Source organism: Muntiacus reevesi, chromosome 3 (assembly GCF_963930625.1).
Source record: "Muntiacus reevesi chromosome 3, mMunRee1.1, whole genome shotgun sequence".
Classification (NCBI taxonomy): Eukaryota; Metazoa; Chordata; class Mammalia; order Artiodactyla; family Cervidae; genus Muntiacus; species Muntiacus reevesi.
The window spans coordinates 129389859-129409920 of NC_089251.1; the positions used below are offsets into that span (position 1 = coordinate 129389859).

The 20062-nt window shown below is 54.0% G+C and overlaps 1 protein-coding gene across 2 annotated transcripts; it reads left to right on the forward strand.

The window, feature by feature from the left end:
• The first annotated feature begins 252 nt into the window (after positions 1 to 252).
• On the forward strand, positions 253 to 20062 carry PTPRN (protein tyrosine phosphatase receptor type N). 2 transcript variants are annotated; one of them, XM_065930507.1, is made up of 23 exons: positions 253 to 399; positions 1834 to 1884; positions 2139 to 2252; positions 4958 to 5054; positions 5980 to 6241; positions 6324 to 6678; positions 7104 to 7238; positions 8465 to 8499; positions 9172 to 9446; positions 9660 to 9746; positions 10054 to 10133; positions 10346 to 10410; positions 11063 to 11281; positions 11707 to 11907; positions 12008 to 12155; positions 12307 to 12380; positions 12590 to 12667; positions 12790 to 12909; positions 14166 to 14332; positions 17527 to 17580; positions 18236 to 18300; positions 18526 to 18599; positions 18805 to 20062. In XM_065930507.1, the coding sequence occupies exons 1-23, from the start codon at positions 285 to 287 to the stop codon at positions 18874 to 18876; spliced, it is 2943 nt and encodes a 980-aa protein (XP_065786579.1). In that variant the 5' UTR covers positions 253 to 284; the 3' UTR covers positions 18877 to 20062. The 2 variants fall into 2 exon arrangements, with proteins under 2 accessions (XP_065786579.1, XP_065786580.1); XM_065930508.1 differs by having other exon boundaries at positions 7107 to 7238; positions 18805 to 20061.

Sequence of the window (20062 nt, forward strand, 5' to 3'; positions counted from 1 at the left end):
ACAATTCTAAAGAGGCACCTACTGTTGGGTGTAGGAGGGCTGGGGTGAGTACGAGCCCCACGAAGACTGAGCTTTTACGCCACGAATGACGCAAATCGACGCCAGAGCCGGGGGTGGGGATGTCGTCACCAGCCGCCTGGGGTTGGCAGAGTTGCGGCGAGAGGGGCGTGTAGACCCCGCCTCGGTGGGTGGGGAGTGGCAGGCCCCGCCTCGGCCCCGCTGGCAGGCTCGGGCCGGCGTAGCTGCGGCTCTGGCTGCCGGGCTGGAGAGCCGAGCCGGGAAGGATGCGGCTTCCAGGGCGGCCTGGGGGTCCCGGGGGATCGGGGGGTCTCCGGGTGCTCCTCTGTCTGCTGTTGCTGGGCAGCCGCCCGGGAGGCTGCAACGCCATTAGTGCCCACGGTCAGGAGGAAACGGGGGGTGGGGGAGGGTGCCGAGAGCAGAACTCGGTGGGGTGTGCCGGGGGTGTGGAGGGGAGGGAGTGGGAAGTATCACGAAGGTGGGAACCTCGGCTGGAAGGTGTGTGTGGAGTGGGGTCGGGGGGTGCCCGGTGAGCGGAGAGAGAAGAGAGGGCGTCTGCGAGGAAAGGGGCGTAGGCCTGGAGGTGGGGCTGGGAACCCGGGGGCGGGACCAGAGAGAAGAGGGCTCAGGGCAAGTTTGGGGAGAAGGAATGGGGGTGCGTGTGGGCAGAGGGACCTAGAGACGGGACGCAAGAGAAGGAAGTGTCCCCGAGGCGCCAAAAAGTGGCGGCGCTGAATGATGGAGGAGGGGAGGGAAGGAGAGAGAACCGCGATTTCCAGGCAGTAGAAGTCGGGCCCACGAGCTCCGGGGTCCCAGATTTCCGTAGAGGATCAGGCCAAGCGAAGGGCCAGGGTTTCTCTTCTTTTCTGGAGAGGCCAATCGCTGTAATCTGATCTCCGATACGAAGCGGACAGCGGGGGAAGGGGGCCAAAGAGGGTGAAGAGGGAGGGGTCGTCTCCCGCCCCCTCCCCACAGCCAGGCCTGGTGCTGACTCACATCTGAGCGGACGGAGACAGTCAGCGCTGACTCATGGGCAGGGGGAGGGTGGGGGCCGGGGGCGCGTGGGGGAAGGGGCGCAGGCTCGCAGTCTGACGCCCTCCTTCCCCATCCGGCTTGGAGGCCAGGGCAAGGTACTTCCTGTGGCGCTGCGGGTTGGTTAGGGTGGAAGATGAAGGCTGGAATGGCGGAGAGGTCAGGTCCTTTGAAGGCTCCTCACCCTGTCGCCCTTCCCTCCCCCATAATTGCTTCCAGGCAAACCCTCAGAGGCGCGGGCTCCGAGCTTCAGCACCGCGAACAGCGCCAACAGGGCTAGGGACACGGACTATAGGGACCGTGTATGGAGCACTGCCTTAGAGCCATCCCACCCTTTCCCGTGCGAAGCAGAAGTATGCTAGGGTTCCCATCTCTTCTGAGTCCCAGGCCATCATAAGATACTTTTGGAGATATGGGAAGGAAAGTCCCTTTTCCCTCTGAATTTGGACATAAACTACCCCGCAGTAATTCTATCAGAGTAGAAATCTATGATTCTCCTCCATCACCACCCCCATGCACCTGAAAGGCTTCTTTTCCCCATTACTCAGTTAAACAAACTGAGGCTTTTAGGGAAAGAATCCAAACTTGCAGATCTTTGAAACCCAAAGCCAGATCCTCCTCTTAAGAAGAGGAGGCCTCTGCCCTCCTCTCCTCCCAGCTTAAAGCCTTCCTTAGAATGAAAGACTGGATCCCACCTGCTTCCCCCTTCCCTAGCCTGTTCATCCATCTGACCACTGTGTGCATGGGGGTGTCTGAGCCTCTCTGCTCACCTGTTCTTTACAGGCTGTCTGTTCGATCGCAGACTCTGCTCTCACCTTGAAGTCTGCATTCAGGGTGAGTGAAACCAAACATAGGAGTTACAAGCCGGGGTGGGGGAGGGTACACAATGAGAAAGTATTGTGAGTGTGGGTGGGTGCCTGGAAGTCAGAAGGGGAAATGCACTCGGAGAGAAGAGGGGGGGATGGCCTGGAGGAGCAAAGCTCTCTGAAGCCAAGAGAGGAGATAGAGACAGAGCTGTCTATTTGCAACCTGGACTTTGGAAGGCCTTTTGCCCAATCCCCCTGCTGACACCACTTTTGTGCTCTTAGATGGCTTGTTTGGACAGTGCCAGGTGGGAGTGGGGCAGGCCCGGCCCCTTTTGCAAGTCACATCCCCAGTGCTTCAGCGCTTACAAGGCGTGCTCCGGCAGCTCATGTCCCAAGGTGAGGTCTAGATGCATTGGAGGAGAGAGGCTGTAACTTGGGTGGATGAGATGGGGAAGGGAGGGACCACCTGACTCCAGGTTTTCTCTCATGAAACATTCCTATCACACTCACTGTGCAGCCTCACCTTCCCAGACCTTCCTGGAGACAAGAGTGGGGGTGAAACTCTAGAGATAGGCTGTTCACACTTAGACTCTCTGGAGGAATCCAGAGGAGGCTGCTAGAAGAAGCCACTGGAAGAGGCCAGCATTCATCTCTTTGAGATCAGCCCACACTCTGGAACTGACTGAGTACTCCAGAGCTGTGAATCCTGGGGTCCTCAGCCAGGAGAACACCCCACTCATTCAATTCATTCATTCAACCAGTATTTATTGGGTACTTCTATGTGGCAAACATAGTTTTAGGTGCTTGGGATTTATCAAAGGGTGAAATGAAGATCTCTGCCTACTGGGGTTTATATTCAGGAGATGAAGGGAGGGACTACATTATATAAATTAGAAAACATTAGTATGTTAGAAGGGGATAAGAGCCACGGAAAAAAACAATTACAGCAGGATAAAGGGATCAGAAATGTTGAGGTAGGAGGCCATAGTATTAAAATGAGTGGTCAAGATAGATCTTATTGAGGCTATGAAATTTGAATAAATACATCAAGGAAGTGGGGATGTTTTCCAGAAGGTTATCTTAGGAAACAGTGTTTTGGTTGGCCAACGATCTAGAACAAAAGCCTTAAGATAGGAGCATGAGTTTGAGGAACACCAGGGAAAACATCTCTACAGAAGGCTGTGGAGGCGTGATGGAGATGCAGAGCAGAAGATGCAGTCAGGTAGGTAATGATGTTCTAAGATTTTATAGGAGAATGTGTGGACATTGGCTGTACTCTGAGTAAAAGAGGAAAGCATCACAAGGTTTCAGCATAGGGGTGCTTGACATCACTTCTACTTTAAAAGGATCTCTCTTGCTGCTGTGTTGAGAATAGAATGTAGGGAATCAATGGTACACATCGAAACACTAAACATTAAAATATTAACTATGCAGAAGTATCAACTTGGGGAGGGGGGGGGAACTCAGTTTTGATTATACTGAGTTCAAGATATCCACTCAATTAGAATGGAAAGTTGAGTATATAAGATTGGGTTTTGGAAGAGAGAGAGAAGTCTGAAGCAGAGATATAAATTTGGAATTCTTTGGCATACAGAGGTAATTAAACCTATGAGGTGGATGAAATAGTCAAAGGATTGAGTCAATATGAGGAAAAACCCTAAAGAATTCTATTAAGAGGACCAGGAGAAGGAGTGGAATCAACAGGGGAGGCTGAGAAGGGGGAGCCAATGGGGTAGAAGGAGAAACAAGAGTGTTTGGTGTCCTAGAAGCTAAGTGAGAGTGTATCAAGGGGGAAGGAGGGATCAACAGTGTCAAATGATGGTGGTAGCTTAAGTAAGATGAGATTTGAGAACCGACCTTAGATTTAGATTTTCAGAAGCCGCTGGTGATCTTGATGATAGCAGTTTTAGTAGAATAGTTGTTGGGGGGGGATCCTGAATAGAGGGGGTAAGAGGCAATGGGAGGAAAGGAAGTGGATACAGCCAGCAGAGATAACACTTTCAGAGTCTTGCTACAAATAAATGGGGTGACAGTTGGAGGGGAATGTGGGATTCAAGCAGTATTTTTATTATAAGATGGGAGAAATTGCATTGTGTTTGTATGTGAATGGGAATAATTCAGTAGACAACAGGTGAAAATGATGATATAGGAGGAAGGGGAGAATTGTGGGGAAGATGTTCTTGAATAGATAGCAGGGGATGAAATCTAGTGCCCAAGTGGAGGATTGGCCTTTTATAGAAACACAGATAGTTCATCTAATGTTAATAGGCAAAAAGGCAGCTATAGATCCCATGATATGAGTTAAGAGCAGTATGAGTATTAATCCAGAAGCAAGGAAAAAGGAATGGGAGTAGGTGGGACGATAGAGTGGGAGGTTATCCTTTTAGAATAGATGACTGACTTTTCCTGTGAGCAGAGTTCATGGAGGCAAATGGTCAAATAGGAGATCTGCCTTCAGGATAAGATGATGTTGATGAAGGCTTAAAACAGGTGTATAATGCTTTGGAGGTTTCCAAGCATTTTCAAGTCCCTGATTGCATTTAATCTTTACTACAGACCCATAAAGTATATGTTATTCCCACTTAAACCACCACCACCACCACAAATAAAGAAAACTAAGGTTCAGGATCAATAAAAATAAGATTAATAATAATATTGATGATGATGATGATGATAATAACATTTATTGAATACTCATGGTGTGTCAGGTACTATTCTAACCATTTTATATTGTGTTTTAATTATCGCAACAATTTTAGGAGGTATAAACCCCCATTCTCCAGATGAGAGCACTAAGGCTCAGAGAGGCTCAGCTAAGGACATACAGTTAGTAAGTGGCAGAGGATTTAAACCCAGTCTCACCGGAGGCCATCTCACTTCCAGATCTGCACCTGGGTGTGGGGTTGGGGGGTGCGGAAAGGACAGCTCAGATCACCCACCAGGTCTCTGGACCCCCTCCATTGCTCCTCGGCTCTGCCCAGTTCAGCACACTGCAGGGTAGAGGGTACCGTTTTGATCTGCCCTGGCCCCTGTTACTAAGCCCTCAAACTGTTCCAAGCCTGAGGGACAATCTCCATCTCACTCTTTTCTCTCCCTGGAAGGACTGTCCTGGCATGATGACCTTACCCAGTATGTGATTTCCCAGGAGATGGAGCGTATCCCCAGGCTTCGCCCCCCAGAGCCTCATCCAAGGGACAGGTAGGCATCATTTGTCATCAGCTCTAGCATGGCAAGGCTGGTGCATCTGTGGTCCTCCTGAGGGAGAGAGGAAAGTATGTACAGAGACCAGCAGGCTGAGGCTCTGGAGTGGTCATTTGATATGCTCACATGCCCAACATGAGCTGAGCTCATCCCTGGGCATCTAGCAAAACAAGGGGATTCAAAACTGAGTTTATGGTTTTTTTTTTTGCCGGATAAAGTATTTTCTTAAAATTTTTATCATAGCATAGTTGATTCACAATGTTAAAGACTGTTTTGAAACATTTGGACATTTGGCATTTTAAAAGAAGCATCAAAGCAGTCATCATGGAACAGATTAGAATTTTGTCAGACTGAGACTGTTTAATGTTCAGTTTTATTACTACATGGTAGGAGGTACCATCTTCTTATTGTGGCTAGGGGCTCTGAAGGCATCAATCAGGCCCTGTAAAGCAAAGGAAAGTAAATGAGGGGTTGGGGCTCAGAGGATGATGCCAGGTGAAGAAGGCAGAGTGGGGTAGGGCGGGACACGGCATTGAATGTTTGGATGTGTACTTGGGGACATGCACACAGGGGAAACGGGGCAAGTTTCAGCCACAGTTCATCTAGAGCAGTTCCCAGCTCCCTCCCCCTGCTCCCCACTGTCCCCTTTTCTGTCCTTAGCCTCATGCTTCATCAGCTCTGCTGCTGTGTTTCAGGGACCCAGGCACGCTTACCAGGGAGGTGATGACCTCTACCCAGGTGTAGACCTCTGGCCCTTCTCCATGCTATTCTCTCCTCTCCTGAGGCTACCTCATCTCTTGAGAGATCAGGTTTACTTTAGGCTTAGCCTGCCTGGCCCCCAGCATCTCTGCTTCCTAGATTCTGTACACTATTGCCCCACACAACCAACACACACACACACACACTTTGCTTTCCTCCTCAGATCTGGCTTGGTGCCCAGGAGACCTGGTCCCGCTGGGGAGCTGCTTTTACAGGGTATCCCCACTGGCTCCGCCCCAGCTCCGCAGCACCGGCTTCCTCGACCTTCCGCAGGTGGGGGCGGAGCTGGGGCGGGCTCCCCCCTGTCCCCTTTGCAGGCTGAGCTGCTGCCACCTCTCTTGGAGCATCTGCTGCTGCCCGCACAGCCCCCGCATCCTGCCCTGAGTTATGAACCTGCCCTGCTGCAGCCTTACCTGTTCCATCAGGTGAGCCCTAGACACTGGCCCCCTCCCAACCCCAATCCCTATGCTGACATCTGCTCTTATCCCAATCTCTGGTTTCCCACAGTTTGGCTCCCGCGATGGCTCCCGGGGCTCAGAGAGCTCCCCAGGAATGGTCAGTGTTGACCCCCTGCCCAAGGCTGAAGCCCCTGCCTTCCTCAGCCGAACTGCCTCCAAGGGCATGTTTGGGGCTCTCCCTGGCCACTCCTATGGGGACCCCCCAGGGCCTCCACCTGCTCCGCTTTTCCAGGAGTCAGAGCTGTTCTACCTGGCCCAGGAGTCACAAGTGCCCAGCAGGGCCAGGGCACCAAGGCTGCCAGAGCCAGGGGGCGGCAGCCGGGCAGGGGACTCCTCGGAGGGCTATGAGGAGGAAGGACTAGAGGGTCGTGGGGAGAAGCCTCCCGCCCCAGCAGAGCAGCCAGGTAACTGCGGCCTCAGCATCCACTCCATGCCTATGGGGCTGCTTCCTGGAGGGGGGAGTGTGGAGGGGGGTTCTGTCCTGACTATGCATGCACTTGTTAATTTGTCCTTAAAGTCATCTGTACACTCAACTAATGCCTACTGACTACCTGCTCTCTGCCAGGCATAAGTAGGCACTGGGGATACAGTAGCGGGTGGAGCTGACATGCCTTCTCCAGCTAGGGAATCAAGGAGTCCCTACTGGGCCTGAAGTTTGGTCTTGGCACCCAAAAGGCTTTCCCCCAAAGTGTGGACATGGATGGGAAGGGGAAGGCATCAGTGTCCTGGTGTTTGAGAAGTTCCTAAATGTGGGGGTCCCCACCCACCTGCAAACTCATCCCATAAGTGCATCCCGGCACCAGTCCCGAGCTCTGTGTCTGGCTCCCAGCAGATGTGACTCTGCAGAGAGTGGCTGCTGTGCTGGCGGGCTATGGCGTGGAGCTGCGTCAGCTGACCCCGGAGCAGCTCTCTACCCTCTCAACCCTGCTGCAGCTGCTGCCCAAGGGTGCCGGACGAAATCCGGGTGAGTATTGGGGCAGAGAGATTGCCAGCCCCACGGAGGCCTCTTGCCCCACTTCTCAAGGCCACAAGAAACAATCTAGAGGGGAAGGGCCAAGCTTAGGGGAGGGAGTTGGTTTGAGACCCGGAGTCATTGACAGCCACAGTCAGCAAGCAAGGGGTGAGGTGGTGAGCTGAGGAGTTAAAGCAGGAAAGGACTGGGAGATGGAAGTAATGGGAAAAGAAGCCAATGAGAGTGTGAGCTGGGGATCTGGAGGCACCGGGAAGGCTAGGCGGAAGATGCTGAGGACCTAAGGCAGGCATGGCCATTGCCAAGAAACCAATGATTGACAGGTGAGAGAGGACTGCGCAAAGAGTAGCTTTGAGGGATGTGGCCAAAAACAGGGAGGAGTTGATCAAGCAATGGTTGCTCAGAAGGTAAAGAGTCTGCTGCAATGTGGGAGACCCGGGTTCCATTCCTGGGTTGGGAAGATCCCCTGGAGAAGGAAATGGCAACCCCCACTCCAACATTCTTGCCTGGAAAATCCCGCGGGTGGAGGAGCCTGGTGGGCTACGGTCTGTGGGGATCACAAAGAATCGAATACAACTGAAGCGACTGAGCATGCATGCATGAAGCAGAAGGGACTTACCAGGTGGCGCTAGTGGTAAAGAACCTGCCTGCCAATGCAGGAGACATGAGACGTGGGTTTGATCTCTGGGTTGGGAAGATCTCCTAGAGGAGGGCACGGCATCCCGCTCCAGAATCCCATGGATAGAGGATCCTGGCAGGATACAGTTCATGGGGTCACAAAGAGGTGAATACAACTGAAGTAACTGAGCCCATAATGCAGAAGCCCAGAAGCATGGGGCTTCCCAGGTGGTACCGTGGTAAAGAATCCACCTGCCAATGCAGGAGAAACAAGAGAATTGGGTTCAATCCCTGAGTCAGGAAGATATCCTGGAGAAGGGCATGGAAACCCAGTCCAGTATTCTTGCTTGGAGAATCCCATGGACAGAGGAGCCTGGTAGGCTACAGTCCCTGTGGTCACAAGGAGTCAGACACGACTGAGGGACTAACACACACAGAGGCATGCAGCCATGCTTAGGATGAACCCAACAACAGCCTTGGTCACTGATTTCGGGGAGAGCCCATGGCAAATGTCACAGACTCCGAGCCTTTTCTCCTACCTGCATTGTGTGGACCTTGGCCTTGGCCCTTTGCCCAGAGTCTTGTTTTTCCTGTCTCTGCAGGAGGGGGTGTAAATGTTGGAGCTGACGTCAAGAAAGTGAGTTTGCAACACCTCCCTGACCCATAAGGCAGCAAACGCCCTTAGCTGAAATCTAAATCTCAGGCTCAGGACCCAGAATCTGTATTCTCTGACCCTTCAACAGAGGCCCAGAGGTTGCAAGACATTGTTTAAAGTCTCACCTCAGGCTGAAGGCAGAGCTGGGACCGGAAGTGAGAATTCTTGATTCACTGCTTTTTTTCACTACAGTCAAGTCAGACCACGCTGACATGAGATCCTTAGGTGAAGGGAGGGACGGGGGCAGGCAGGCTCCTGACTTCCCTATAGCTTGAGGCACTCTGTCTGTTTCACATGTTGGATTTCTAAGATTGTGTGGCTAAACAAAGTCGAAAAAGCACTGCCTGCCTGTTCATCTTCTCCCCTAACTCCAGCTTTCCTCACTCTGGAGTTTTTCCCCAGTCCAGCCCCATCCTGTGGATTATTCCTTATCATGAATAGTCACTCATTCAGCCCTTTATTCATTCGTTCATTCATCTACTTGGCTCACTTTCCTGGATGCCCTCTCAGTATCCAATGCTGACCTGGGCCTGGGGATAGAAAGAGAAACAAGTCATAAGCACCCCTATAGGAGCTCAGGATCCAGATTGTAGACCCCCTCTCCCTAACCCTTTCACTGTTAGAGACCCTACCTCTATCCTCTCTTCTAAACAGACAATTGAGAAGCAGGTTCAGGGTGTAGACCCAGCGGAGCCTCCACCCCCAATGCCCTCCCTGCCTGGATCCCCCACTGGTGGTTCCACCTCCAATAAAGCCCAGAAGGAGCTGAGCGCCGGATCCTCTGAGTCCACCAAAGCTGCTGGCCCCCCTGCCACGCCAGTCCTGGTAGAGAAGAAAAGCCCACTGGGCCAGAGCCAGCCCACGGCGGCGGGACAGCCCTCTGCTCGGCCATCAGCAGAGGAATACGGCTACATTGTCACCGACCAGAAGTAAGGGCTCCTACGTGGGGCAGCCTCTTGGTCCCTTGGGGGTTGGGCTGGCCTGCCTGGCCAGAAGCAAAGAGCAGAAGTGCAGATGTGAAGTAGATGGGGCAGGGGGTACTGCTCTGCACCCCTGGATGTCTCAGCACCCTTGGAGGGTGTTTCAAGAAAGTGGCCAAGAGGGTCCCCACTTTCCTTCCTCTACCGGCTCCGCAACTCCAGGCCCCTGAGTCTGGCTGCAGGAGTGAGGCTACTGGAGATCCTGGCTGAGCACGTGCACATGTCGTCGGGCAGCTTCATCAACATCAGGTGGGGCTCTATCTGGCTGGGGCAGCAGGTAGCTTGAAGGGGGTGGGGCCTGGGGGCTTAGGGGAGGAGGGAAAGACAAACTCCGGGTAAGAGGCAGAGGTTAGGTCACAGATGTTTCCAGCTGCATTGAAGGTACAGTCACACTTGGCCTTGCTGCTGGCCTGTCCAGTATCTTCCCTCCTGAAACACCCCTGTATGGCATGGGTTTCAGCCCCATCCTCTAATAGGGAGAGGGACAGAGCGGATCTCTCATTTTGAATCTGGAGTCTGTGATGGGTGAGGCAGTAATATACCTCCTATTCGGCAGTGTCGTGGGACCAGCCCTTACCTTCCGCATCCGGCACAATGAACAGAATCTGTCTTTGACTGATGTGACCCAGCAAGCCGGTAAATACTTCTCGGCCCCAGTCCTGGTTGTATAGACCCAGGCCGGTGGCTGATGCTCTCCTTGAAATATTTCCAGACTCGGGAATATTCCCAGTCCCAGGAATATTCCCAGACCCAGACCATATGGGCCCGGCCTGCCACGGGGCATTGCATGGCATGGGGTGGAGACCATATGGGGGCTGGAGAGGATCTGACCTCCGTTCTCCCTGCAGGGTTGGTGAAGTCTGAACTAGAAGCACAGACAGGGCTCCAGATCTTGCAGACAGGAGTGGGACAGGTATGAGATAACCGAAGAATCAGTCAAAAATCCCCTCTGGCTGATGCTGCCCACCAGAAATGAAGGCAGTCTTGGCAGAACAAGAGCTGAAATACTCCACCTTTGCTGAAGCAGCCCTCCTCCATGCAGTTTTCTTTCTGACCAGCAGATGGCCCCAGTGGCTCCAGCTCCCCACAGGATCAGCCTTCTGTGGGCAGCCAGCTCACCTGGAAGAACAACCTGAGATGGCCCTAGCCGTCCATAGATGTGCTAGAGCAAAGTCTAATGTCAAGGGAAAACATTACACAGAAAGGACTTTGAACTCAAAATATGCTTCTGTTATGCATCCAACACTGATGCCTCATGTTCTACTATATGACTTCCTAGGTCTCTATACTTCTCTACATCCATTTTTAAATGCAAAAACTCCTAGGGAGAGTCACCCACTAAGTCTCTGGCAGTACAATGTGGTTGAGTTGGTCCCATGGGGATTGAGAAAGAAGGATCTTGGGTCTATATGAGTCCCTCTGCCTGTACCACCATGCCACTGCCTCTCAGCTTTTCCCCAGGAGGCATCCTAGCAGGGAGTGGGGTGTGGGACAGGGATGAGGAGCAGCTCCTAAGTCTCCCCCCACCACCACTGCCCCCCTTGATTCTAACCTTGCTCCCACAGAGGGAGGAGGCAGCCGCCGTCCTTCCCCGGCCGGCCCACAGCGCTTCTCCCATGCGGTCCGTGCTCCTTACTCTGGTGGCCCTGGCGGGGGTGGCTGGGCTGCTCGTGGCCCTGGCAGTGGCTCTGTGTGTGCGGCAGCATGCGCGACAGCGGGACAAGGAGCGCCTGGCCGCCCTGGGGCCCGAGGGGGCCCATGGTGACACCACCTTTGAGTACCAGGTATGCATCCCCAGAAGCTTGTTGATGCAAGGGGATGGAAGGGGCTCAGGAGTCTGGGTCTCATGTAAGATGAGGGCAGGGAGTTGGATATCCAGGCGGGGGCTGGAGAAGCCCCAGCAGGGGTGTCGTGGGGGCATTTTGAATAGATGGGAATTGAGAAGAGGTGGTTCCTGAAGTTCTCCCCAATACCACCATTCAGGGGGTTCTGGATTCTGCTCTGTAATATCTGAGGTTGTCATGGGCCACACCCAAGCAGAACAGCCCTGGAAAGGATGAGACCCAGGGCAGAAGACCCCACCCCAGAGGAGACAGGTTTCATTCAAAAGCAATCCAGGACCATCCTAAGGACTCTGTTGAACTGAGTCCAGGACTCTGCTGAAAAGGCTTCAGGAGAACATGGATCCCACCCTGTCCTTCTTCTGCAGGATCTATGCCGCCAGCACATGGCCACAAAGTCTCTGTTCAACCGGGCGGAGGGGCCGCCCGAGCCTTCCCGGGTGAGCAGCGTGTCCTCGCAGTTCAGCGACGCCGCCCAGGCCAGCCCCAGCTCCCACAGCAGCACTCCGTCCTGGTGTGAGGAGCCCGCCCAAGCCAACATGGACATCTCCACAGGACACATGATTCTGGTCAGGATGGGGCGTGGGCCCAGAGGCGGGGAGGGGACCGGGCGGTGGGAGGGGCAGGGCTGGCAGCGGGGGCCGGCGCCAGGCGGTGGTGTCCCTGCAGGCCTACATGGAGGACCACCTCCGGAACCGGGACCGCCTGGCCAAGGAGTGGCAGGCCCTGTGTGCCTACCAGGCGGAGCCCAACACCTGTGCCACCGCCCAGGGCGAGGGCAACATCAAAAAGAACCGCCACCCTGACTTCCTACCCTGTGAGTGAGTCCTGCTGGCCCAGCGTTCCGTCTGCTGGGAGTCCGGAGGGCTTGGGGTAGGGGCTGGGCTCCTGGCTCAGGCTGAGTGGCAGAAGTGCCAGGACCCCAGTGACCAGAGGGGTTTCTGGGGTGGGGTGTGGGGTCTGTGCAGATGACCATGCTCGCATCAAGCTGAAGGTGGAGAGCAGCCCTTCTCGGAGCGATTACATCAATGCCAGCCCCATTGTGAGTGGCTCCCATCTCTTCCACCATTTTCATCCTGCCCCCACAAACTCCATTTCCCACTCCCCAAGGCCCTGGAATTGTGGGCCTGATATCCGGCATGGAAACGGGAGCTTTGAGGCTCCCCCAGACCCTGGTCTGCTCTCTTTGACCAGACCTCTCCATAATGGCATTTCCTATTCTGGTTCACGATATATTTTCCCTACCCCCAGATTGAGCATGACCCTCGGATGCCAGCCTACATAGCCACACAGGGCCCGCTGTCGCATACCATTGCAGACTTCTGGCAGGTGGGCTTTTGGAGGGAGGGTGTCTCCAGGGACTGGGGGCCCTTGTGGGCAGCCAGGGTCAACCAGGTCCCAGGGAGGTTAGAATGGAGCTTACCTGGGTGCTAGACATCATCTGTCCCTAGATGGTGTGGGAGAGTGGCTGCACTGTCATCGTCATGCTGACCCCGCTGGTGGAGGATGGTGTCAAGCAGTGTGATCGCTACTGGCCGGACGAGGGTTCCTCCCTCTACCACGTATATGAGGTCAGCAGAACCCCACGGCCAGGAGACAATGGGGGTGGGGAAAGTGGACGGTGCACCATTTATACACGTGCAACTATATGTGTATATAAACACCCAGGTACTACGCTTATTCACACATGCTGTGCTGTGCTTACCCGCTCAGTCGTGTCCAACTGTTTCAGACCCCATGGACTGTAGCCCGCCAGGCTCCTCTGTCCATGGGGATTCTCCAGGCAAGAACACTGGAGAGAGTTGCCATGCCCTTCTCCAGGGGATCTTCCCAACCCAGGAATTGAACCCAGGTCTCCCACATTGCAGGTGGATTCTTTACCGTCTGAGCCACCAGGAAAGCATTCACATACATACATATATGCATATACATGTGTGTAAGTGTGTGTCCAGTCTAGGGCTGAAAAGCACTTGTAGGGACCTATGATGAAAGGTACAGATATAAAACTATAAGACCACCGAAACTAAGGTAAAAAGCTAGGAGCCAGGAGTACAGTTTTGAGACAGGGAAGATAAGTATACTCAAAGACCAAGACTTAGTCCTACTTTTATTGAGTCTAGTTTAGATCTGAGTTTCCTGGAGGCCAAAGCAAAGAAGGAAATGCTGCCAATTACATATGTTGCTTATGAAAAATAGAAAAAAACTGGGGTGTCTGGGAAGAGACAAAGTAGAGGAAGGAGAAACATTCCTGACCAATGGGAAGTGACCCCCCTCCCATAAAACAAGAGATGTTATTTGCATAACAGAAGCTTCTTATCTCTAAACGAGCTCTGGATAACAAATTTTCAGCATTAGATGAGCACGCAATACTTTTTTTCTTTTCTTTCTTTTTTTTTTTTTTTAAGTTTTAAAAATTGGTCCTGCTTGGGGTTAAAGAAAAAAATCAAATGAAAATACAGAATTTTATCAAGGTTTATGGTGTGTGTGTAGCACAGACACTTTGCTAGTCTCTGCGCAAAAGAGGAAGGAGAAACTGATTTCAGGAAGCACACAGGACCTCCCGGAGGCTCCAGTGGTTAAGAATCCGAGCTGCCACTGCAGGGAGTACGGGTTCGAACCCTAATCGGGGAGCTAAGAGCCCACTGTGCGGCCAAAAAGATTAGTTGTGTCTAGATGGAAAAGCCACCAGTTGTCCTGAGCAGTCCATAGGTGATACAGACGGCTAGGGTTCTTGGGGACAGTTGGGTGAGCTTCCCGACCGGCCCCAGAGGCCGGGAGGATTTGGAGAGGCCCTGCCGCGCTCAGGCCTGCGCCCCCACCCTCGCAGGTGAACCTGGTGTCGGAGCACATCTGGTGCGAGGACTTCCTGGTGCGGAGCTTCTACCTGAAGAACGTGCAGACCCAGGAGACGCGCACGCTCACGCAGTTCCACTTCCTCAGCTGGCCGGCAGAGGGCACCCCGGCCTCCACCCGGCCCCTCCTGGACTTCCGCAGGTGAGCGAGCGCCCCTGGGCGGAGGGGCAGCCCGAGGAAGGCTCCAGGAAGCCCGGGAGAGAGCAGCCCAGGAGCAAGGGGGCCGGGAGCCGGGCTCTGGCGTCTCCCCGCAGCCCATCAGCTCCTCCTGGGGCCCCAGGTCAGGAGAGGCAGGCCCTCTCGCCCGACCTGGAGCCTCAGCTTCTGGTCCGCTGGTGCCCCCTTATAGACACCCCCAAACCAGGACTGACTCTGACCTCCTGGCGTCCCCTTCCGGACACCCCCCTCCCCCCAAAACCAGGACTGACGTTCTGTCTCGCTGTGCCCATCCGTCCACTGCTGTGGTCCAGCTCCTGACTGCTCGCTCTCTCTGCTGGCTGCCTGCCTCTTCCCTCTCTCTTGCCCTCTCTCTCCCACTCTTTCTCCATAACCTTCTTCTCCCTCCACCCCCTATACCATGAAAGGCTCATCTTATTTCTAACCCCCTCCTCTCCCCTCTCCTTCTTGATCCTTGCTATTTCCTCCTGTCCTGCGTTTCCTGGTGTCCTCTACGTCTGCTGTCCCCTTGCTTTCTCTCACTCCCCCCTGCCTCCCCCCTTCTTTACCGTGTCTCTTTGCCTCTGTTTTTATTTCTTTCCCTCTTGCCCTCCCTTCCTTCCCGCTTTTCTCTCCCCCACCCTCCCTCTCGCCCTCAGCTCTCTCTCCATCATTCTGTCTCACAGTCTGTCTCACTCCCCCACTCCAGCCACATTTCCCCGCTCTGTACCTCTCCCTGTTCCATCTCTCAGCTGTTTCCTCCACCTCCCGCCCATCTCTGCCTATTTACTCTGTCTCTGTCTCCCCCCTCCTCTCTTTCTCTACATGTCTCTGTCTCTCCGTTGCTCTGTCTGTCTCCCCTCTCTGTCTCCTCCCTCTTCTCTCTCTCTCTCTCTCACGGCTGCCAGCGTCATTTTTGTGATCTGCAGCTAGTATTCTCACTCCAGTTGCATAGTCACAAAAGTGATCACTGGCAGGTGTGGCCGCTGCACGGATGGGACGTGAGGACCTGTGGCCCAGGGACCAGCCGGAAGGGCGCTGGGAGAGCTGGGGGGCTGTGGAGACTCAGGGAAGGGACAAATATTATCAGTGGGGGGGGGGGGGAATCTCTGGACTCCTGGGGACTCACAGAACCAGGTGGGGGCTGGGACAGGAAACCGACAGGGGGACTTGCCCTCTTCAGATGCTGAAACCATGTCCAGGCCTGCAGAGCACCCTGCCTTCTCTCCACAGATAGGTGGCTGAGAAGCCTGCTGCCGTGGCAGGGACCTCACCCACACTGCAGCTTCCTCCTGCTTCTCTGCCCCTTGCCAGGCTGGTCTGAGGTCTCTAGGTGCTGGGCAGAAAGCAGAGGAGCAGAACTGGGGTGGGAACCTGGGGGTAGTTTCTGACCCTCAGACAATGGTTTCTAATTGGGGTCCATGCAAGCTGAAGTACAGGCTTCTCAAAGGCACCAGGGGTATTTTTTGTTTTCCATATTTAAAAATATTTATAAAATGAGTGCATGGACCTATTTTAAGACTGCACAGGTAAGTGAAAAAGTTATATTTCTTTACTTCAGACTGGAACTATGTAAACTCAATTGGCATTAGGCACCCAGAACAAATTAATTGCTGCTTAATAAATACTGTTTTGGTGAAGGTTCATCAGAGGAAGGCAAAATAAATTTTTAAGTCTTAGAAAATGACTCTGATCAAGTTCCTTGACCTGCATCTGTTTCTTACCTGTGAAATGAGATTGATGACCCATACCTTAAGGGATTGTTACAAAAGCCAACAGCATGAAATCTATAAAATCTACTTTAAGTGCCAGGCACATAGCAAAAGTAAAAGTGAAAGTCACTCAGTCGTGTCCAACTCTTTGTGACCCCCTGGACTATACAGTCCATGGAATTCTCCAGGCCAGAATACTGGAGTGGGTAGCCTTTCCCTTCTCCAAGGGATCTTCCCAACTCAGGGATAGAATCCAGGTCTCCTGCATTGCAGGTGGATTCTTTACCAGCTGAGCTACCCGGGAAGCCCCAGCACATAGCAAAGGCTCTGTTAATTCTAAGTACTATTTGTTGTCATTATTTTTAACTGACTGGGGGCCACCGTGACAACTTCTGTTCAACCCCAGCCCTGATCTACCAGCCGATATGCTAAGGAATCATGTGGACTCCTAGAAAACCATTCAAAGTCACCTGGCCCCAGCAAGCCTGGGGGTACCAGACTGGGGGACCACTAAGTTCCAAGTTCCTCTGAAATGCTCTAATAACCCCTCAGAAGGTTCTCCCTCGCCCTCGTCCTTTGGGAGTATCAGGAGTCTGCAAGTGACTCTCAAATCAGGAATGTCGTAAGGAACAACAGCAGGTTAGACTGGGCCACGAAAGAGGGAGAGCCCACCTGCTCCTTGCTGAGCTGTTGTCCAAGAAGCAGAGTCTGAGGTCCAGGTGGACCCACAGTCTGAATATGACCCAATCACAGAGCACCTGTGCTGGGGTAAGACTTATCCAGGGAGACAGGGGGCAGCAGCATTTTCAGAGCTGACGGGTTGTCATCCCCTTGATAGCAGAACTCTGCACCCAGGGCTACAACCAGACCTCGCTGCTGGTGAGGACCACAAGGAGCCTGGGTGGGGAGGGGAACACCCAGGGGCAGAGCAATGGTGTGCTCAGACACCCTTGAAGTCACCAGAACACCTATCCTCCCTGATCTTCAGGCAGGGGAGACTGTTAATATTATGACGTATTATCTTTAATAGTGCCACCATTTAATGAGCACCTACTGTGTGCCGGATTTAGCACTTAGTCCTTTACATGGATTATCTCATAATGCACGTAATAAGAACTCTAAGAAGGAGGTTACTATTACTATCATCCCCATTTTACAGGTAAGAAAACTGAGGCTTGAAAGGTTTTTATCAGTTGATCTGATTTATCAGGTTTTATCTGATAAATCAGAACTGATTTATCAGTTGTTCCAGGTGCAGAGCCTAGGCCCGTAGTGACAAGGCAAGCCCAGTGCCCCCTACACCATCTCTGGTTCTTGGCCTCCAGCCCCAATTCCTCCGTCCAGCCCTCTTCCCTCCTCGGCCCTGAGCAGGTGGGGAGAAAAGGAAGACAGGCCCACAGGTGTGTTTCTCAGTTCCCCTTTCCCTCTGCGGGTGCCCCCTGGCCTCATGACCATTTCTTGTTGCAGGAAGGTGAACAAGTGCTACCGGGGCCGCTCCTGCCCCATCATTGTGCACTGCAGGTGCGTACGGGGTTGGAGGGGGGTGGGGGGGATGGATGGGGGCAGGCCAGGTCCAAGCCAGAGGGCCCTGAAGGGGACACCTTCCTGGTTCCCTCCCCCTCTCTGGTCCTGCTCTCTGTGAGCATCTCCCAAGCACGCTGCTTGCCTATCCCCTTGATACCAGCAAACAACAGCCCATGGGCCAAATTCAGCATACCATCTATTTTCTTAATGGCCCATGAGCTAAGAATGACATTCCCATTTTTAAATAGTTGAAGGAAAAAAAAGAACACACGACAGAAGCTATATGTGGCCCACAAAGTTGAAAATATTTACCATCTTGCCATTTACATAAGACGTTGGCTGAAGGAAAGCCTGGCCAGTGACTGGAAATGGCTATTGCCATTCCCTTTCACTGCCTCCACCTCGGGGTGGAGCCAGGGCTCTCCTTTCCAGTTGACTCACTGCCCGAGACACGCCCCATGAGTCACAGGCTCCCCACTCAAGGCCCAATTCCCAGGACCCAGGAGCTATGACCCCATCCCTCATCCTTGGCTCACTCATGCCCTCCAACCCCGCAGCTAACCCTCACGGCTCCACCCCAAGCCTCCATGTCCCCTCCCCTCCCCCTTCCTGCTGCGTCCCCAGCTCAGCCTGTCACCATCTCCTCCTGCAGCGACGGTGCCGGGAGGACCGGCACCTACATCCTCATCGACATGGTCCTGAACCGCATGGCCAAAGGTGAGCCCCCCCCCCGCCCCCCCCGCCACGGCCCCAGCCCAGCCCCAGATTAGGGTCTCCCCAGCCCCTGGAGTTACAGGAGCTCGTGGAGGGCAGGTCGCCACACCCCCAGGCTTTATCCAGTCCTCTGAGCCTCCCATCCCAAGATGCCCTAGGCTTTCTGGGACCTAACCTCCTCTGGACACCCTCTGAGCATCTCTGTGTCCCCACACCCCTCCCGGCCAGGAGTGAAGGAGATTGACATCGCTGCCACCCTGGAGCATGTCCGTGACCAGCGGCCTGGCCTTGTTCGCTCGAAGGTGACTGTTTCTCTCTACACCCTCCCTAGCCACGACCTTTCCCCAGGGAAAGTGGCAGTGGCCTGCCTCTCCTGCCTGCCTCCAAATCTCCCCCAGGAGGGCTCCCTTCTTCTCCCCCAAGTGGTCACCCCAAAGCCGCCCCCATCCCAGGGCAGGAGCAGAGGCCGGGCCTCCCCATGACCCTCCTCCCTCTGCCCTTCCCCAGGACCAGTTTGAGTTTGCCCTGACAGCTGTGGCGGAGGAGGTAAATGCCATCCTCAAGGCCTTGCCCCAGTGAGACCCCTGGGGCCCCTTGGCGGGCAGCCCGGCCTCCACTCCCTCCTTGCCTGTGTGAGCATCTATCTGCACACTCGATCTCACCGCCACACCCGCCACCTCGGCCCCTCCTGGGCGTGTCCAGCCCTTCCAAGAGGAGTGTGTAAGGAAGGGGAAGCCAGAGGGGGCATACAGGAACCCCGGGTGTCCCCTGGGGGAGCTGGCAGCCGGTCAGAAGGAGAGGAAAGTCATGGGCACCAAATTCTACCCACAGTCTCCTCCTGTCCAAGTTCCCTGACCCCCATTTCCCACCACTCTGGATGCTCCTAATATGTCTGTGTGGACGCCCTCCGCCCTCCAGTGGGGCTAGAATGGGGCAGAGGGGCCACCATGGCCAGACTGTCCTGCTCTCCTAGCCCCTGCTGCCCGCTGTCCTGCCTCCACGACTCACACTGTGGCCCTTGCCCCTCCTGCCCCCTCCCCTCACCCTTCCGCCAAGTGCCACTCAACTCGCTCCCCCTGGCACAAGAGAACATTTCTGGAAAAATCTACTTTTGTATCAATGTGAATAAAGTTAGTGTGTGTGTGTGCAGCTGCAACCAGACCTCCTACGCGTTTCTCTGCTCTGCTTCCAGGCTTCAGCCCCAGCCTCAGCCTGGAGCGGGCCCTGCTGCATTTCTCAGGAGATGCGGACAATTATGAGAGAGCCGAGCTGTGGAGTCAGGCTCTCCAAGGCGTCCATGGGAGCAAATGACAATCGGGCAGTAGTTTTTATGCTGCACTTCCTATGAGTCTGATAGTCTCCGAGGTGCTTGACAACCATTAACTGGTTTAATCTTCAGGACTCGCTACCAGTTATTAGCCCCATTTTACAGACAGAGAGACTGCACAGAACTTGCCTGAGGTACCACGACTAGTTAAGTGGTGGAGCTGGGATTCCAACACAGACATGCTTGGCCTCTTTGCTGCATCTCCTCTTGGTTCTCGGGCAGGAGCTTTGCACCCTTCAGCCTCAAGAATAATATATGTCACACAGGATGAAAGTTAGGACTAAACGAGGTGATACAGGCCAAGTGCTCGCCACACCTTCAGCAGAAGTAGCTAAACTCTGGTAACGACTCACAGACCAGGCCTGTGAGATGTCACAACATTCATTCACCTGGGGGCAAAGGGCACTTTCTCCCCACTCCCCCAGAATGCCCCCACCC

Coding starts and splice junctions, on each gene's coding strand:
- PTPRN (XM_065930507.1), top strand. CDS start 285: ATGCGGCTTCCAGGGCGGCCTGGGGGTCCCGGGGGATCGGGGGGTCTC. Junction 5,055..5,979: donor GAGCCTCATCCAAGGGACAG/GTAGGCATCATT, acceptor TTTCCTCCTCAG/ATCTGGCTTGGTGCCCAGGA. Junction 18,301..18,525: donor CCTGAACCGCATGGCCAAAG/GTGAGCCCCCCC, acceptor CCTCCCGGCCAG/GAGTGAAGGAGATTGACATC.